Source organism: Macaca thibetana, chromosome 4 (assembly GCF_024542745.1).
Source record: "Macaca thibetana thibetana isolate TM-01 chromosome 4, ASM2454274v1, whole genome shotgun sequence".
Classification (NCBI taxonomy): Eukaryota; Metazoa; Chordata; class Mammalia; order Primates; family Cercopithecidae; genus Macaca; species Macaca thibetana.
This window is the reverse complement of record NC_065581.1, coordinates 112,386,098-112,406,082: the sequence shown is the minus strand read 5'-3', so window position 1 is coordinate 112,406,082 and position 19,985 is coordinate 112,386,098. Positions and strand designations below refer to the sequence as shown.

Below are 19,985 nucleotides of genomic sequence, written 5' to 3'. Positions count from 1 at the left end.
GAGTCAAGTATTGCATGGTAATTAAGAGCCTTTGCAGCATAGTCCATTTACTGAAAGACTACTATGGATGCACTTCAAAGCCGGTGTTAAAGATTAACATCAAGCGTCTGGCTTCATGAGTTTTAACTTCTTTTCGTAAATGTTATACAATGTCATCATCTCTCCAGATAGAGAAAATGCTGTTATTCTTATTTTCAAATGAGGAAAATGACACAGAATTATTTGCATATTATGTAACTTGGTCTCAAGTCCCTTAGATACTGGTTTAGAAAATCCTAGTAAACTGGAAGGGACTTATCCAAAATTGAAATTCATTTTGCTCTATTGTCTTTTGTTGCCTATGGGAACTTTGTGCAGGTAACTGGGCACATATTAGGACTGATTTACTGACCTCTCAAGGTATTTTTAATTATTTTCGGGGATATCACGGAATGAGTTCCACATAATTCATTTGAATCAAATTCAACTTAAGTACATTCAAATGATGTATTGGCTGCCTCCTATTTATTAGATGCTGCTCACAGGTATAACAGCATAGTCTAACAAGTATAAAACCTGTGTAACTTAGGTTTTATTGCAGTGTGATGAGGGCTGAGAAGGTAGAGGTACAAAGAAGAGAGGTAGCAGAATGAAAGTTAAGTCAACGTGATGAAGATTTCTCTAGACTTGAAAGGGCTAGAAAAGGTTATTCTTGGCAGGGAAAGAAACATGAGCCAAGGCTTAAGGATAAGCACAGGCATGGCAGATTTGGGAATGTCATGTAATTCGTTGCTGGACTGCAAAGTACATGGAAGGAGGGTGAAGGAGCAGAAGGAGATGAATCTGGAGGAAGAGGTTAAAGTGTTCCAGAGAACAATTTGTAGGTATTACTCTAAGTCAAAGAGGTCGTAATAGCATGTCCAAACTCCAAAACTCCAAACAAATCATAGAATCACTGCCTTGGTAAGGCATATCACACATATCAACCCAATCTTCTCTCACCATGACATCCGTGTAACTGCAACTCCGTACGTTTCCCAGCATGTGTTCCTGGAGTCTCCAGATGACTTTGTCTGCAAACTGCACTGCAGAAGGCTCTGCTATGTCTTCTTAAAAGTAAGCAAGGCCAGGCGCGGTGGCTTATGCCTGTAATCCCAGCACTTTGGGAGGCCGAGGCGGGCGGATCACAAGGTCAGGAGATCGAGACCACAGTGAAACCCCGTCTCTACTAAAAATACAAAAAATTAGCCGGGCGCAGTGGCGGGCGCCTGTAGTCCCAGCTACTCAGGAGGCTGAGGCAGGAGAATGGCGTGAACCCGGGAGGCGGAGCTTGCAGTGAGCTGAGATGGCACCACTGCGCTCCAGTCAGGGGGACAGAGCGAGACTCCGTCTCAAAAAAAAAAAAAAAAAAAAGTAAGCAAGACTGTTTTCCTTTGTTACTTGAGCAGCAAAAGGATAGGGTGCTCTTTGACCTCACTGTAGGGTGGATAGGAAAGTCAAGGAAGAGTAATCCAGAAGATTTAGTTTGAACTTTCACATCAAAGAGATCCCTTAGCACCTAATCAGAGGTGTCACAAGTTCTGGTGGGTGATTATGTTGAAGAATTCGGCCTTGCCACTGTTGTAGTTATTCTGTGGAAAAAAGAACCTCTCTTAATTTTACATCATATCCAACGTCTCTTTTATTCCAGAATCACTCATTTGCTATGGGACTCTTTCCAACCATGTGTGCTAACCTGGGCGATGTCATAATAGATGAATTATGTTTACTTTGTCTTTGATATCTCAGCTCTTTTTTCTTCTAGTCAAGTTCCCACCTTCATCATTATTGATAGAGTTCATTGAACTTAGAAATATGTTAGGTATACAGAAGTGTTTCCCCCCTTTTCTTTGTCTCTCTGTTCCTTCCTTTCCTTTAGTTTCCTTTCTCTGTCTGTTTTCTCATGCCTCATTTTAGAAAAGTGATTTTTATCACTGACAGCTTCCTCTGATGAAATGGCCATTTGTCATCATTACTTGGTCATGAGAGTGCTAAGAAGACTTAAATGCAGGGCTACCACCCCTTCCCATCTCGTCTTTTATCCATTTTATTTCTCTAAGGAAAGAGTTTGAAAAATGGGCTGTGCCCTCTTGGATGCAGTGAAGAAATTCTAGCTGGCTACAGATGTTATTGTTGGTTGGAGGCAAGGGCTAGAATCATGGTCACACAGTTGTAGAGCCAGATGGGGAATGTAGCAAACATAGTTGTAATTTCTCATTTTACGGATGAAGATACTGAGGTCCAGAGAGGTTTAGTGACTTGTTTAAAGCATGCAATTGTTATTGGTGGCTTTCTGTTCAGAACTTAAGAGTATGACTCAGTCTAGATCTTTCATCACAATACTCTGCTCTTCTTACTTTTTCCTGAAATTTATCACATTGACAGCAATGTGATCCCTAATGACACACAGATTCCCAAATAATTTTTGTAGTAAAAATTTCCATTTGCAATTCTGGACATGTGTGTGTGGAATTTTATGTGATGACATATTGGTCCTATCTTTTGGATAGATCATAAATGAAATGATTTATAGATCACATTCAAAAGCAGGCCAGGGACCAGTGTGCAAGCAGGTGTGTTTTTATATTTGGAGTTCTGTGCCTTTGTGTTAGTCAGCAGTTTACGACTCTTGTAGTGCATTTCCCAAGGGCCAAACTCTTCTGCCTTGAGCTGTCAGCTTTCCAAGGCGGAGGTTGGATGCCTTCTCTTCCTTCTGGGCTCCTTTCTTTTAGGCTTCCCCCTTTTCTTCTCCTCCATTTGTATCTGTCCCTTTTCCCAGTACTTTCCCTGGGTGGTCTCAGTTAGATGCTCACTCAATGCTGTTGAATAAATGAATGAATTTCTTAGTAATTCTGCAGGTAAATCAAGTTATTATCTCCTAATACAGTGGCATGCTTTCTGTGGAAATCAGACTGGAAGCCAGGCTTTAAAAAAAGATGTGGTGTCAAACTGCAGCTCTCTCTCTCTCTCTTGACTTACCTTTTTTCTATCATCCATATACCTTCTCTCTTGTATCTTTGGGCTCCCAGACCTCACCATTCATTAGCACTTGAAACAGATTGGTAAGAATAAAGAAAGGAGAGGTGATGAAACTCAGCTTAGGTCATTTGGTTACACATTAGTAACTGAAAAAAGATAAAAAGATACAGACTAAATGGGTTTTTAGGGAACTTTTGCCAGGCTATTCTTGTTTCCCATTAGCATGAAAAATCAACACTTGCTTGTATTTTGGGGTGAAGACATTTTTCTTGAGTGAGTGGGAAAGCCTCTTGACATTTTACAGAGAGCCTTAAATTTTGAATGGTGAATGCTAATGTTCTTTGTGCATAAAGAATTTCAGAACTTGTATATAAGAGCATTAATGATGCATCATTTTCTATTTGTGAGTTAAACTAGGTATTATCTGTAATCATATTTTTAGGAAACATTCAAACTTTCATCAAGCCATTCTCTTGTATGACTGTCGGCTCCATTAACTCTGTTTTCATGGAACTCAGCAGAGTTCTCAACCTTTGCATTACAAGTTAAATTAGCATTTTCCCTCAAAAAAGTATTGCTGTCCTTACAATAAATAATTGCAGACAATCTCTCTCTCTTTTTTTTTTTTTTTTTTGAGACAGGTTCTCTCTCTGTCACCCAGGCTGGAGTGCAGTGGCACAGTCACAGCTCACTGCAGCCTCGACCTCCTGGGCTCAAGCAGTCCTCCCACCTCAACCTCCTGAGTAGCTAGAATTATAGGTGCACACCAGACCTGGCTAATTTTTAATTTTTTTGTGGAGTTGGGGTCTCACTATGTTGCCCAGGCTGGTCTCTAACTCTTGGGCTGAAGCATTCCTCCCACCTCAGCCTTCCAAAGCAGTGAGCTTACAGGTGTGAGCTACCATGCCCGGATAATTGCAGGTGATTTCTAATGGGATTTAGTATTTCTGGGTTTAAGGATGAGATCTGAGGTAATGACTTTGTTTCCAGATGTGAAATACTTTGCCCTTGGTTTGTGAGCCCTTTGGGTGAGCTCCCAAGGATGCTGCTCTCTTCTGGGAGCCTGGGCTCTGGGGTCAGACTGCCTGGATCCTTGACTCCCTGTTTTCTGATTTTACAACTTTGGTGAGTGGCCTAATTCCTCTGTGCCTTGGTTACCTTGGTTACTATTTCTGAAACAACGGGTGTTGTAATAGTACTGCGTGGAATACTTTCAAGGGTTAAATGAATTAATCCATGTAAAACGCTTAAAATAGTGCCTGCCACAACCATCAATTCAGTATGAAAACCTGCTCACCTGCTTGGCCAGCCCCTTTTACTTTATTAGACCAAAGGTTGTGCCGGGTTTTCCAGAAGTCGAAGTTGTGGTCTAATCTTTGTACAGAAGCTGAAATAGCAGCCATAACTTCTCCCTAGATGATTTCGTGGAGCTTCTTTGAACCGCATATATCGCCAATCATTTTTTGGAAGAAATTTTCTTCTGTACTTTTGAGGGACAAGCATTACCTGCCTTGGCTTATTAACTAAAAGACACAATGATTACAAAGAAAATTAAATAAATATTGTATTACTAAGTAGATAATATGAGATAAGAGATAGATATGTTAAGTTTTCAGATAAACAATATAAAAGAGCTAGAGTAATTCACAAAAAGTTGGGAGGATCTGTTTTTTCGTGCAGGAAACAATTTTTGACCTGCCTATCCCAGAACGTAGCTACCTCGTGGTTAGGGTTTGCCCAGACCTGGCCCAGGCTCATTTACCTTGAACTTTTGTAAAAAGGAGGATCAAGATTTTCTTCTCCAGACTCTATCATTTTAAATAGAGTCCTTCTTGTCAATTCTTTTTAAGAACATACATTTACTTTTGTGGAAAATAAATAGATACAAAAGAAATAAATACAAAATTGCATAGCAATTAGAAATATCCAGGAGGCATGTTCTGGTCACAGACACAAATTGCCTCCAACTTCTGTCCGTCCATAGTGATATTTAAAGCAGAGAGAGGTACACAGGAAACAACATGTAGATTGACTCAGATGTTGGCACACACACAAGCATTGATAACTGGCTTCTCATTACCTGAATACATTATTTTGTCAGAGCAACAGACTCAGCTATGCTTCTTGCAAAATGGTTCTTAATTCTCTATTGATTAATTTATTCGGTAAGTATTTATTGGGTATTTTCTGTCTGAAAAGTGCGATTCCAGGTGCTTTATGCGTCTCTGTGTGTGGGTGTTATATAAATACTTATAATACAGCATGCTTACTCTTGAAAAGCTTAGTTGGGAAGGCAAGGCATACAGAACACAGAATTTTAGTCATTCCACAACCATCTGTTGAATGACTGCTATTGTTAGTATCGTGGTGGAAACTGAGAAGCAAAGATGGCTACAATAGGATCTCTTTTCTGGAGATGCACAGTGGACACATAGTTATATGATGATGATAAGGACTCCAGAATAGTTCTATGCATGATGCTCTGGGGCCACATGCAGATTCTGATGAGAAACAATTAACTTTCTTTTTGGCTGCTACCTGAGAAGGGGTAATTGTCACTTAGGAGGTTTTTGCCTTTCGACCAATATAGAAAGGAGCATGAGTGAAGGCTAGAGATGTACTAACTTGGTCAGGGCAGAGTGACACATAAGATTACCCATCACAGGGAAGGGCAGGGCTGGAGAGGCAGACCGTGGCCAGGTCACAATGGGCTGATGCTAAGGAGACTGCATTTATCCTGTAGGCCAGTGAGTCTTACTCTGAAGTCTTTTGGGTGGGACATTCATGGACTTCAAGAGACCTGTGAATGCCCTAAGATTATAAGCAAAATCTGTAGTCTATAACCAAAGCTAAAGCTACTTTTCTGGGGCCCACCATCTAAAGAAGATTCTGAAGCCTTAGGGTAGCCGTGGAGGAGACACGAAGGTCCATTTTTCATGGTAGAACCCTGCTTGGCTCTTGCTGCAGTGTGGGAGGTTTGCAATGTGGAGGTGTGGCAGGGATGGAGTTGGGAGGATTGGCAGAGGACTCACCATGTCCGCACACTCACTTAGATGGCAAATATTTATTAATCATCGAACTGTGTATCAGACACTAAGAATAAGCTGGGAGGCCATGGCAAGTGAGGTCACCACAGTCCCTGCCACAGTGGAGGTCATGGTATATAGGTAAGGCAGAGAAGAGCACTGCAAAGGATTTGCCCATTGCACCAGTCATTTACTTATGCATATGTTGATTCAACAATTATTTCTATGCCAAGATGTCTTCAAGGTACTGGAGGAAATGAAGCCTACATTTCACTGGGCAAGACAGACAATAATAAACACATTAAAATCTGGCTTGGCTTGATGTTGGGGAGTGGTGAGTGCTGTAAAGAAAACAAACCATTTATGCAGCCAACAAACATATGAAAAAAAGCTCATCATCACTGGTCATTAGAGAAATGCAAATCAAAACCACAGTGACATACCATCTCACGCCAGTTAGAATGGTGATCATTAAAAAGTCAGGAAACAACTGATGCTGGAGAGGATGTGGAGAAATGAGAACGCTTTTACACTGTTGGCGGGAGTGTAAATTAGTTCAACCATTGTGGAAGACAGTGTGACGATTCCTCAAGGATCTAGAACCAGACATACCATTTGATCCAGCAATCCCATTACTGGGTATATACCCAAAGGATTATAAATCATTCTACTAAAAAGACACATGCGCATGGTATGTTTATTGCAGCATTGTTCACAATAGCAAAGACTTGGAACCAACCCAAATACCCATCAATGGTAGACTGGATAACGAAAATGTGGCACATAAATACCATGGAATACTATGTAGCCATAAAAAAGGATGAGTTCATGTCCTTTGCAGGGACATGGGTGAAGCTGGAAACCATCATTCTCAGCAAACTAACACAGGAACAGAAAACTACACACCACATGTTCTCACTCATAAGTGGAAGTTGAATAATGAGAACACACGGACACAGGGAGGTGAACATCACACACCTGGGACCGTCGGGGGGTTGAGGGCTAGGGGAGTGATAGCATTAGGAGAAATACCTAATGTAGATGAGGGGTTGATGGGTGCAGCAAACCACCATGGTACATGTATACACCTATGTAACAAACCTGTACGTTCTGCACAGGTATCCAAGAACTTAAAGTATAATTAAAAAAAAAAAAGAAAGAAAGAAAACAAACCAGTATAAGAGTAGGGAAAGTAATAGACTCGTTTAGAATGGTGTTAGAAAGCCAGACAGGGCGTGAGAAAGCCGGACAGCTGTAGTAGCACCTGGAACTTGGGGAGCAAGGGAAGGAGGGTGGGCAGGTGAGGGTGAAGGTGCAGGCAGTCGTGCGGGGCTTTCCAGATCACGGAAGGACTTGAGCTTTACTCTTGTTGTGGTGAGAAGCTGCTGAGGGCTTTGAGTTAGGGGAGTGAAAAGATCTCTACTATAACAGGGAGAGTTTGGGATCCGTGACTTAACCCCAGGAGCCAGCAAAGCTCCCTGGAGGAAATGCAGTTTAAGCTGAGAATGGGAGGATAAACAGGAATTTTTCAGGGGAGAGGAAGGGTGTTCTAGGCACAGGGAACAGCATGCTGGAATGCCTCTGCTGGATCATAGGGGCATAATGGGAGTGCAGGAGTAGGAGTGGGCTTTCTGGGAAAGATATTTATTTTAGTTTTGCATGCATTGAGTTTGAGGGTTCTTTGGTTTCTTCATGTGGAGGTGCAGAGTGGGTATTTAGCACATAGGTCTGAAGTCCAGGGGAGGGGTGTGGGATAGGAGTTGGGTGTGGCAGAGATTCCACAAAGGGCAAATGTCATCTGAGAATGGCAGAGGGCTGAAGACAGAGCCCTGAGGAACACTGGCTTTTAGGAGCCTGCTGGGGAAAGATAATACTGCAAAGGGAACGGAAATGGAGTGGTTGCCACACATAGAAGCTAGTGTCTAACTAGATGCCATGAGATGTGGGGAAGGTGTTACGTGATCTAAGAATGCGAAGTCGAAGCCCTGTGAACTGTAATACTTAAGATAAGTCGTATAAATTGTGTGGAACTAGAGCTTGGTTTTCCAGGAGAGATGAAATGTGTGAAGGTGACAGGAAGCAATGAATATGTGGGCAAGTGTAGTGTGAGCAGTTTCTCAGAGGTGAATTCCATAACATTTTGCTTAGGGAACTACAAAGAGACCAATGCTAGTTGGTGCAAGGAATTCAAGAATTTGGACTTAAGTCTGTATAATGTTGATTTTTTAAAAAAACTTGAGTCTCCCGGTTTATCTCTCCCAGACTATAGGCAGAAGTTTGAGAGTTTTATGTGTATTTTCTGGAAAAGATAGTTTCAGTGTTTTTGTTACATTCTCAAACAGGTTTATGATCCAAAGAAAAGACAGTGGTCACACATACATGAAATGACAAGGTATTCAAAGGAGAACGTTGTACTTTGTGACAATTCTTTGGGCAGTGGCTTGCAGGATGAGTTTGAGGAATGACTGGAGACAAGAGAGTAATTCTAGTAATTCAAATATGGAGTATTATTGGTCTCTCAGACACAAATGAAAAAACAAGGAATTCAAAGAAGGGTAGGCAGAGTGCTTTGAAGAAATACTTGATGAAATTTGGTAATGAGTTAGATGTACGAGGTGTATTTAGCAAATATTTATTAAGGACTGTATTAATCTGTTCTCCTGCTGCTAATAAAGACATACCCAAGACTGGGTAAATTATAAAGAAAAAGAGATTTAATGGACTCACAATTCCACGTGGCTGGGGAGCTCTCACAATCATGGCATAAAGCAAAGGAGGAGCAAAGTCACGTCTTACATGGTGGCAGGCAAGAGAGTGTGTGCAAGGGAACTGCCCTTATAAAACCATTTGATCTCATGAGAGTTATTCACTATTGTGAGAATAGCACAGAAAAAACCTGCCACCATGATTTAGTTACCTCCCACTAGGTCCCCCCAGGACATGTGGGAATTATGGAAGCTGCAATTCAAGATAAGATTTAGGTGGGGACGCAGCCAAACTATATCAAGAATCTACTGTGTATGGTTAAAATTGGGAGCAAGTGAGACATGATTCTCACCTTCTTGGAGTTTACTGTTTACTGGGGGAACATACGTTTGTTAATAATCACCCAAATACAGGACTGGAAATTGTAGTATGTGCCATGAAAAACAAGTATAGGGAATTTTGAGTGTACATAGCTTTGGGGACTTGATTTGGTGAGGGAGCCTTATGAAGTGTTGCACTAGAACTGAATTAAACCACGTTTCTAGGGAGTGGACATCTATCTGTTGGTTCTTTAAATTTGGCTTTACAAAAATATTTCCTTTAAAAACCAAGGCTTCTTGAATTTTTAAAACTGCTTGGCTAATCAGGGGAATAATGCTTTTGGATAGCTGGTATCATTATTTGTGGTTGGAAAAACAACAGTATTTGATTACATTGAGCTTTAAACTTTTCCTTTGATTAATGAAAATTTTATTGGCCAATAGTTTTTATTATGCTCTGTTTCTACTTGGTCCTAGAGGGTCTATTCTCTGGACCCAATATGAATACCTTCAGACATCCCTCTTTTTTTTTTTCACCCAGGCTGGAGTGCAGTGGCATGATAGAGGCTCACTGCAACCTCCGCCTCCTGAGTCCAAGCAATTCTCTGCCTCAGCCTCTCGAGTAGCTGGGATTACAGGCGCCTGCCACCATGCCTGGCTTATTTTTGTATTTTTACCAGAGACAGGGCTTCACCATCTCAGCCAGGCTGGTCTTGAACTCCTGACCTCATGATTCACCTGCTTCGGCCTCCCCAAGTGCTGGGATTACAGACGTGAGCCACTACGCCTAGCCCAGACATCCCTCTTAATTATGTTGAAAATGTAATATCAATGGTGCTTTCATTTAAAAATATTTAGTAGTCAATTGAAGTAATGAAAACAGAACTAGATCAAGGCAGTTAAGCTTCCTATTTCCATAGATGCAGTGGTCTTGTGTCTTTTTTATATGATCTCTTATGCTTCTGGGCATCCTTTTTTCTGCTATTCTTCGTTCCTTAGCTACACGTGGTGCTTCATGGCTATAATGCATTGTCATAGATGCATTCATTTCTCATTCGAGCTTCAGCCCCACTTCTTTCCAGAGAATCTTTACAGGCATCTGTTAGGCTGAAGGACATCTAATGTCTTAATGTGTAGCTTGGTAAACCAGTCAGCTTCCTATCTGAGTCTTAAGAGAAAGTGCCCAAGATGAGAAACGGTACAGGTTTGGTGACAAGTCAATGAGAAAAAGATAAGAATTTTACAAGGAAGGAGGTAGCTTAGTGATTTTGCTAAAGAAGTAGATAAACCTTCACTTATAATAAAGGGGTAAGGCTCAGTTAAGATTTGTGAAGTCTCCCCTTGGGAAGGCAGACCCTGAAACATTTGAGTCTTTTAAAAAAGGAAAATAAGAGTCTTTTAAATAAATTTTTAAAATTTATTTTATGTATTTTTTAGAGACAGACTCTCACTCTGTCTCCCAGGCTGGAATGCAGTGGTGCATTCATAGCTCATTGCAGCCTTGAATGCCTGGGCTCAAGTGGTCCTTCTGTCCCAGCCTCCTGAGTAGCTGGGACTGCAGGCATGAGCCAATGTGCCCAGTGAGAGACATTCATTTTGGTTCTATGATAATACAGAAAAACAAAGGGCCTTTGAGGCTGAGGGAACAGAAGAAGGATGGACTTAGTCATGGTATAGGCACTTTCTACTAAAGAGCTGTGAGGCTAAAAATGCCAGGTCTATGACAGGTGCAGTGGGCCAAGGCCAGGTAGAGAGCAGCAGGAAGAGATAAGGTGGAGACCTGTACCTAGGCCTATCCGCTGGGACTGATCTAGCCATAGGTACTCAGAGAAGCCCAGGTTGGTGGCTGACCCACTCTTATGGCCAGGTTTGAGCCCAGACATGGACACCTCCCAGTCTGTTCCTTCCTGCTGTCCATGGTTGGGCTGTGTTAGTCTGTATTCTGAGGACACAGCTCTCTGTCTAGAGGAAGTTATGGTATCTTGGTCTGATGGATACTCAATGTGAATATTATTTCAGCGTGCCACAGGGTCTTGGAGCCCAGAGGAAGATGGCACTTGCCTTTTAGCTTGATCTAGTTTTATATATATATATATATATATATATATATATATATATATATATTTTTTTTTTTTTTTTTTAAATAACATTTTGAAAGTCTTTATGGAGTAAGTCTGGGCCAAAATGATAATTGACAACACTATTTACATGGATTTCTAAGTTGGCTAAAAAAGTTGCTTTATGGGTAGTCAATGCAGCCCGTGTGGTTTCCCCATCTTCTTTAGATGCCTTCTATTTCCATGCCCAAAGTCTGCAGTTGATTTTCAGTAAGCTGGGGGTCATCTTAGAGATAAAATGTAGATGAATGGCATTTTGCTGACAGCATACATCTTTGCTATTTCTGAGGAAAATGGGCTCTCGCTGTTAAATCTTTTGCCAATATTTATGAAAATAATATTTACATATTCTACCTCCATTGTGAAAACTATAAGTTTATGATTCAGTCATTGATTAATTTATTTGATATCAATATTGTTGAGTCCCTATTCCAAGTGAGGCACTATGCTCTAAGCATATGGCATTTTAAAGATGAATAAGACACAAGGAACTTTGCAGGTAGTAATGGAAATGAGAATTAATCAATTGAAGATTAATATAGTAAGTAGCAGAAGAGAAGTAAAAAAATCCTTCTAGAGAGTTCAGAACAGGGATGTTAATTCAAGTTTATGCGGATTAGGAGTGGCTGGTAAGAGAGGTTTTCAGACAAAAGGTGACATAAAAATGCAGTATTCCCCTCACACTCATAAGGAAGGCTACTAAATTAGAACAAGAAGAGAGTAAGTATTGGAGAGGATATAGAGCAAATAGAAACCTTATGCCTTGTTGATGAGAAAGTAAAATGGTGCCGCCACTGTGGGAACACTGGTGGTTCCTCAAAAAATCAAAATAGAATTATCATATGATCCAGTAAGTCTACTTCTGGATATATATCTAAAAGAATTAAAAATCTGAGTCTTAAAGAAATATTTTTATACCCATAGTTATAGCAACATTATTCACAATAGCGAAAAAGTAGAAACAATCCAGATGCCTCTAGATGGATGAACGGATAAACAATCTGTGTAGTATATACAGACAATGGCATATTAGTCACTTCATGGACCTTCAGGACATTATCCTAATTGAAATATGCCAGACACAAAAAGCAAAAGTAGGGTTCTACTTAATGAGGTATCTAGAATTGCCAGATTTACAGAGAACAAAAGTAGAAGGAGACAGGGGAAGGAGAAAATGGGGAATTACTGTTTAATGGGTATGGAGTTTCAGTTTTGTGAAATGAAAGTGTTCTGAAGATTGGTTGCATGATGATGTGAGTATATCTAACACGATTGAATTGATGAACACTTAGACGTGGTTATGATGGTAAATTTTGTGTTATATATATCTTACCACGATTTAAAAAATATAGCATTTTATTATGTAGGGCTGAGTGGGAAGATACTTGACACATTGGAACTTCTGGCCATGCATATACTGTTGACTCACTCATTCCTTCATTCCTTCAACAAACGTATTGAATGCTTGCTATGTGCTGGGCACTGAGCTAGATACAGCAATTAATAAGGCTTATAAGACATTGAATCCATCAGTTTCATACTTGCTAAATATCTACTCCCACCCCCAAAGGCACTAAGCTTCTACAGTTAGATATTCATAGCTGCTTCCTACTGACTTGAATCATGCATAAGTTATTAGTAAACAAACAATAAAAAGATTTGAGGCTGATGAGGGTGGGTTCGACAGCATGGTGGTGAAATGGAAAGAGATGGGTAACAGAATACGAACTAGAATTGAAAACTGTGAGCCAGTGCTCTCTAAAGAACATTAAAAAATAAAGAATTCCTATTTGAGGCTGCCAACCTCAGAACTAAGTTATTTAGAACGGAAAAAAATTGGCAAAGTCAGACGTACTCAGCCCAAGGAGCCAATATTTTGTGAATATTATGGCAAATGTAGTTTGAGAACCACTACCACAAAATTGTGAACCATAATAATGAGCGAGAAGGCAGGGAGAGGTTATACTATTTGGGCTAAAAGGAAAGATAGGACTTGTGAAGAGAGGACCAGTGAAAGTCAGTGTGGTCTGGGTATTTGGGTGGGGAATGGTAGCAGGAAGCTTGAGCTTCCTTTGCCAAGAGACCCTGGAAGGGCTAACATCAATTGACTTTAGCTCATCTTAGGATTTTCATGTTTTTGAAAATTTTCACAAGAACCTCCACTCCATCTGTACTTTCAATGTCTGCTTACCTTTCTTTCTTATACAACTTTGAACACTCTCTCCATTCATTTAAATATATTGTGGAGTGCCAACTACATACCAGGCGCTGTGCTAGGCTCTTATCCCACCTTTATTTGATTGCACATGCCTGCCAAGTCCTGGGCCAATATAACATCTACTCCTATGCCTGGTCAGGTGAGAGATGCAAACTCATCTTCCTCTAGTTTCCTAACCTCCTTCCTTCCGGTCTTCTTCAAGTTGTCTTCATTGAGGCAGTTTCTTTTACCTGTGTTTTTAATCCCAATTGCTCTAGTTTCCTTCTTGGCTTTATTCTTTTGTCTTCTTCTTTGTGCTTTCAACCATTCCCTTTCTCCTGGCCCATGCCCTTCAGTCTACACAAGGCCTTCTCAAGTCTCTTCATTCTAAACAATTCATTTTCTTGGGTCTTATATTCTTCAGCTGCCACCCTATCTGTATCTTTCCTATTCTCCAAGTTCTCAAAGGAATGCCTTCCCTCATTTTCATCTCCTTACATTCCGTCTGCTGGAGTTTGGCTTGTGCCTGTACCTGTCTAAGGAAACTCCCTGCTAAGAGTCTGCTTTGTCAGGTCTGAATTCACTTAACCAGTCTTTGCTTTGTTGGACTTCTCTGCCCTATTTGCCATCCTTGATCATCCTCTCCGTAAAGTTTTCTACTTTCTTAAAGCATTTTACTTCCTTATTTTCTTGGTTTTCCTAGAATTTTCTTGCCGCTCATTTTCAGTTTCCTTTCTGTGTTCCTCTGATTGTCTCTCTTTCTACATTTTTTTTTTCTGTGTTCCTCTGATTGTCACGCAGGCTAAAGTTGGCATGATCGATCATAGCCTACTGCAGCCTCGACATCCTGGGCTCAAGTGATCCTCCCACCTCAGCCTTCCAAGTACCTAGGATTACAGTCGCACATCACCATTCTCAGCTAATTTTTTTAAAAAGCATTTATATAGAGATGGAGTCTTGCTATATCGTGCAGGCTGGGCTCAAACTCCAGGCCTTAAGCAATTCTCCTGCTTTGGCCTCCCAAAGTGCTGGGATTCCAGGCACGAACCACCATGCTCAGTCTCTACATGTTCCTAAAGAGGAGTTTTGAATATCGAAGAACAGTATTTTCAAATTACAGATTCAAGTTATAAAAACTGATATCCAGGGTTATGTGGCAATGACATAAAAATTTGAATTGTTTTTTTTTTTTTGACACGTGTTCCGTGTTGTTCATCAGTTCACCTGAGTTCCAAATGTCTCAGCCGTTTTATGCTTTGTCTCTGTTTCCGAAAGACCCTGAGTGTGGTCTAGAGTTGGAATGAGCACTGGTCCCTAATGGTTCTGAAATAATTGTAAATTCCTGCAAAAACATTAAGTCTATTAGAGACCAGCTAATTTCATTTTGTCATTTTTCTAGGTAACATATTCTGGTGCAGGTAGTATGTTTTTAAAGCAAGTTTGCAATAAACAATTTCCCCTCAAGGTTAATATAATAGGCAACACCTTTTGTTGCAACAGACGGCAAGAGGTAATGAAAGATTAGCTTACATTATGATTCATTATTTCAAAATGTCAGGATAAAGTGGATCTGCTGCATCTCCCAGAGAGTGCATGTTTTGCTTTTCTAATGTTAATGGATTTACTGTTTTTTTCCCCCCAGGCCAAATTCAGATAATCGACGCCAGGGTGGCAGAGAGAGATTGGCCAGTACCAATGACAAGGGAAGTATGGCTATGGAATCTGCCAAGGAGACTCGCTACTGTGCAGTGTGCAATGACTATGCTTCAGGCTACCATTATGGAGTCTGGTCCTGTGAGGGCTGCAAGGCCTTCTTCAAGAGAAGTATTCAAGGTAATAGTGTGTTGAAAACGACTTCTATTTTTGATCCTATGAGCAGATCCTAAGAGCCAAAGCGACTGAGGAAGGAAGACATAGAGTCAGCCATTTGTACAAAACACGAATCCCTAGTAGGTCCACTACTATCTTTGGTGGAAACGTGGAGAAGAGACAGGATCTCAGGAGAAGGAGTTGACACATGCCAGGGCAGCTGAGGCTGTGTAATTCTGCTTCCTTCTTTTGGCAAAACTCAAACAGTCTTGAGCAACTCTACAGAGGAATTCCACTAGCTGGATCTCTGAGGAAAAAAGAAATGTCTGTGCCCTGATTGGGGAATGCCAGATGGACATTCATGTTTGGTAGGCAACCTGGCCTGTATGATCTGGTATATGCTGCTAGTTGTCCATGCATAATTATCTCTCTACTCTGGCCTTGTCCAGGCAAATATTCTGTTTTGTTCTAGTTTGGCTTGTTCTCCCCTTCCTCTCTTCCATCTCTTTCTTGTCTCAGTGGATGGCAGGACGTTTTGCTATGAGCTGACTCAGTGCCTGGTGTCTTGTAATGGGAGAGATATCATCTTTACCAAACAGTTATTAAGTATCTACCTGTAGCATTTCATTTTCCTGCCTGCCTCCATCCTTTTCTTGTCTATAGTTTACCAATTGTAGCTAATATACTGTCAGCTATACATTATTTCTACTCCAGAAGTGTCTCTATTATTGCATTATAATAGGATACCCTGGGGAAACACTACTCATTTTTACTGCCTAAAATACCTATGCTAAATATCTTTTATCTGACAGGAACAGAGATCTGACAGCAGCTTAGGCTAACCGAATTCATTTTTTATCTTAAGTGTGGGCCATTTTTCTCTCTTCTTATTCTTTACCTTTTCAGCTTAAGTGAAGGTTAGTATATAAACACCAATAATATTTCTGTTGGGGTTTTCATGTGATTCCTTCTATAAAAACCCAGATTTAAGTAACTTGTTGAAAACCAGAGTCCGCTAAGTTAATAAGCATTGATCCAAGAAATTATTCTCATGGACTTTCTGTGATAGCTCTTTCCTGCCCTGATATGGGATGAAAGCTGGGGGATGGTACATAATATTTATTTTTCCTTCCATTGCCAGTGGGACTCTTTTTTTTTTTTTTTTAAAAAGCTGTTCATATCTTAATCGAGTAGCATGTGAGGTCAGCATGGTCTGTTTTAAAAGCATTTTCTTCAACACATTGCTTTTAACATCTTTTAGAACTCTGCTCTAAGACACATGAACTTTTTTGTTGGTATTTTTATAAAATTAATGATATTCTCAATAGTAATCTTTGTCTGTGTGTGTATATATACATAAATTCTAAATGTAAGTTAGTATATTTATTACTATTTTTCTAAACATAAATAAATAAATATATATATGCACACAGTCTATTTACTTCTATTAGATGATGCTATTTTAATTCAGAAAAAATGACATTTATATTTTGATTTAGGTTAGTATAAGCCCTTAGAGGTCTTTTGACAACTCTCTTAATTTGTGGTTTTACTGTTTATTTGATTTTATATAATCTAAACTATCATTGTTTTTACCAAGCATTTAATTTGGCAGTGAAAGAGCATCTGACAGAGGTATGGTTAGTAGATAGGTCTAACTGCACAATTGGATGGATTGATCTGAGACTGTTTCCTCATCAGTAAAAATGATTTGAAGCAGTGGTGGGCAAAGTTTTTCTGTACAGAGCCAGATAATAACTATTTTAGGCTTTACAAGGGCCATACAAGTCTCTGTTGCAGCTACTTAACTGGATTATAGCCTGTAAGGGAACCTGTAAACACATGGAAGTGATTATGTGCTAATAAAACTTTATTTATCAAAATAGGTAACAGACCAGCCCTGGCCCATGGCTGGTCCCTGATTTTAATGTTTATTTTTCTGATCTAAATACCTTTATTTATGGAAGAGAATAGGGGATTTTTAAATCTAAAGTTTTGATTATTCACGTTTTACTGAGAACTTACTCTACACCTGATTAGATGTTCTGAGAGAAATAATAAAAAAAGTGTAAGACATAATCCATAATCCCACAAAATTTAGAATTTATTTAGGAAATTTATTTGGGGAAGTAAATGTACTTGTTCTCATGATACAATCAGAAAGTACGTCAGTATTGATAAAGTCCTACCTGTATGACAAAGATAAGGAAAACAATAGAGGGATGTAAGAAATGAAAATATCAGTTATAAATTAAAATTATTAAGATTGAAAGTGGAAATGATCTTCCTCCGAGAAACAATGGCAATACTCTCACAATTTTTTTGCATCTTTTTATTCAGCATATATTTATAAAAATCAATGAATATAATGTGAGATATTTCATTGGTATGGCATTATCTCAAGTTCAAATATTTTGAAAAATTTCTGCTTACTCTTTCATAGTTAAAAACAAATATCTCGGCTGGCTTAGTGGCTCAGGCTTGTAATCCCAGCACTTTGTGAGGCTGCGGTGAGCAGATCACAAGGTCAGGAGATCAAGACCATCCTGGCCAACGTGGTGAAATCCCATCTCTACTAAAAATACAAAAATTAGCTGAGCGTGGTGGTGCACACCTGTAGTCCCAGCTACTTGGGAGACTGAGGCAGGATAATTGCTTGAACCTGGGAGGCGGAGGTTGCAGTGAGCCAAGATCGCACCACTGCACTCCAGTCTGGTGACAGAGTGAGACTCCGTCTCAAAAAACAAACAAAACAAAAACAACAATAACAAACTCTTATCTCCGTCTTGTATACACAGACCAGCTAGCAGAATTTTACTGAAACTTTAGCATATAAAAATGCAATTCCCACTTGGTTTCAGAAACTTCTTATGTCATAGTGTGAAGTCACTTATCTTAGGTTTTTAAAATGGAATGAATGTTGAGTCCAAAGTTCTGGAAGAAGTCTAAAAAGAAGGCAGACTTATTAACTTTTAGATATAGGGAGGAAATTTAAAACCATTCAGTTCTTCATTCATTCATTTATTCATTGACTAGCATTACTAGCAAAGCCCTGTGCAAGACACTGGAAATGCAATGATAGAAAAACCTGGGCCTACCCTCATAAAACTAGTGAGGTAAAGGGGGATACAGACTAATGAACCAGCAATTAGATGATGGTGCCAAGATAGAGGTGAAGGCAGCATCTTATAGGATCCAAACTCCACTCAGTCCTGGTGGTTGTTGAGTCTGGCTCTCAGAGGTTTCCTGATTAAATCTGGAGGGTGAGTCAAGGGAGCATGGTGAAGAAGGAGGGAATGCATGTTCAGCCATGTGAATGAGTCCATGAGTGAAGACCAGGAAGAAAGGCAGAGCCTGGGGAATTCTTTGCATAAAAATTAACATAATTAATGTACTGTTAAACAAAGACATTTCTGGGCCATGGATTTAATTCTAGACTGTGTAAAAACCAAGTAATTGATTTCCTTTATACTTTAAAAGCATTTCCATGTATTTGATTTGTTTGTGTGTATAAAAGGGAAATACCAGAGCGAGTTTAAGGGTTTCTAGTTCTGCTTTCTCATCATAGTCTTGATAACTTGGATCTAAAAAGTTTTTGCTGAAATTGTCTGTGACTCTTTATAAATCACACTGCCCCTCAAACACATTTAAGGATGGTGAAGGGTCTGACACGTAGGTGGGAAGTTCTGAAGATGCCGCAGCTCTCCCTGTTTTCCTTGTTACTTAAGAAGAGAGCTAGAAATGAGTGTACATCAGATTATTCTCGTGTTCTAAGTGTTTTGGTTGAAGAGGTAAAGTGTTTGGCTTGAAAGCATACAAATTTTCATCCACTACTTAGTGTACAAACTTGATTACTTAAGAGATTGAGTAATGGCCTCCAGTGAAACGCATTCTTTTTAAAAAGCAAAGTGAAGGATGCTATTTAAGTCAGAAGCGGCGAAATTGGATATTTTATGAATTTATTAATCATTGCAGGCAGAGAAGTAGTGTTCCTTAAGATGTGCTTTAGACAGAGTCTCTGGGATGAGTTATATAAGCAGATCTGGTTGTAGCTTCAGCAGCCAGATACTACCTTTGAGTATTATTTCAAGGAAAAAGGACTCCACTGAGCTCACTGCTTCTCTTTCATTATTATTTCAGAAGGTTGTGTGGCACAGAGGGGGCTCAGGCCTACCTATATACCACTAGCTATGTTGCCATTTTATATTATTTTTATAAGGTGCCAACAGAAGCTGCTCATCGGATCAGACAGACGTGGCCCAGGCGGGTGTTGACTTACAGGTGATCTTTGGCCAGTAAGACATGGTATCAGGGTAGAGTCTGGTTATGGGTCAGTGCAGCGGGGACCTTAAGTCCTACAAGTATAACTGAGAGCCTGATCCACCAGGCCTTAGAAAGTTTCAGGGTGAGACAGTCCAGCACCCTGGATAGCTCCTTTAACAGCTGCGGCCGGTAAGCAGGCACTTATTTGCTAAAGAACTCGCCCATTTGGCTGGCTTCATCTGCTTTGTAGAGCTCTGTTAAAAGAGATCTTAGTTCTTTTGGGCTTGGGGACTCACTCTTGTTCACTCAAAGTAGATTAGTTCTTACATTTATTTTCACATTTGTGTCTGGTCACCTTCTGGCTTGATGTGTGCCCCTATGTCTGGAAAAGGTTAGAGAACGGGGTAGAAGTGGAGGCTGCCCTTCCATCACGTAGCTGTTTTATCTTTTCAGAGATACAGTTGGGATCCTAACCCTTTGGCCTCTGTATTTCCACACTTGCTCTTCTACAATTCAGTTTCCATACAACATCAGGGGAGATATTTTAGAT

General features: G+C 40.0%; 1 protein-coding gene across 13 annotated transcripts in view; it reads left to right on the top strand.

Annotated features, from left to right (window-relative positions):
* The window catches only part of ESR1 (estrogen receptor 1), a 435,454-nt gene that overhangs the window by 170,645 nt on the left and 244,824 nt on the right, over positions 1 to 19,985 (top strand). For 9 of the 13 annotated variants that reach the window (XM_050786870.1, XM_050786863.1, XM_050786861.1 and 6 more), the window contains one exon: positions 15,006 to 15,202. In XM_050786870.1, coding sequence (XP_050642827.1) covers positions 15,006 to 15,202 — 197 coding nt within the window. The remainder of the gene's footprint in view (positions 1 to 15,005; positions 15,203 to 19,985) is intronic. The other 4 variants (XM_050786871.1, XM_050786866.1, XM_050786865.1 and 1 more) reach the window with 1 other exon arrangement.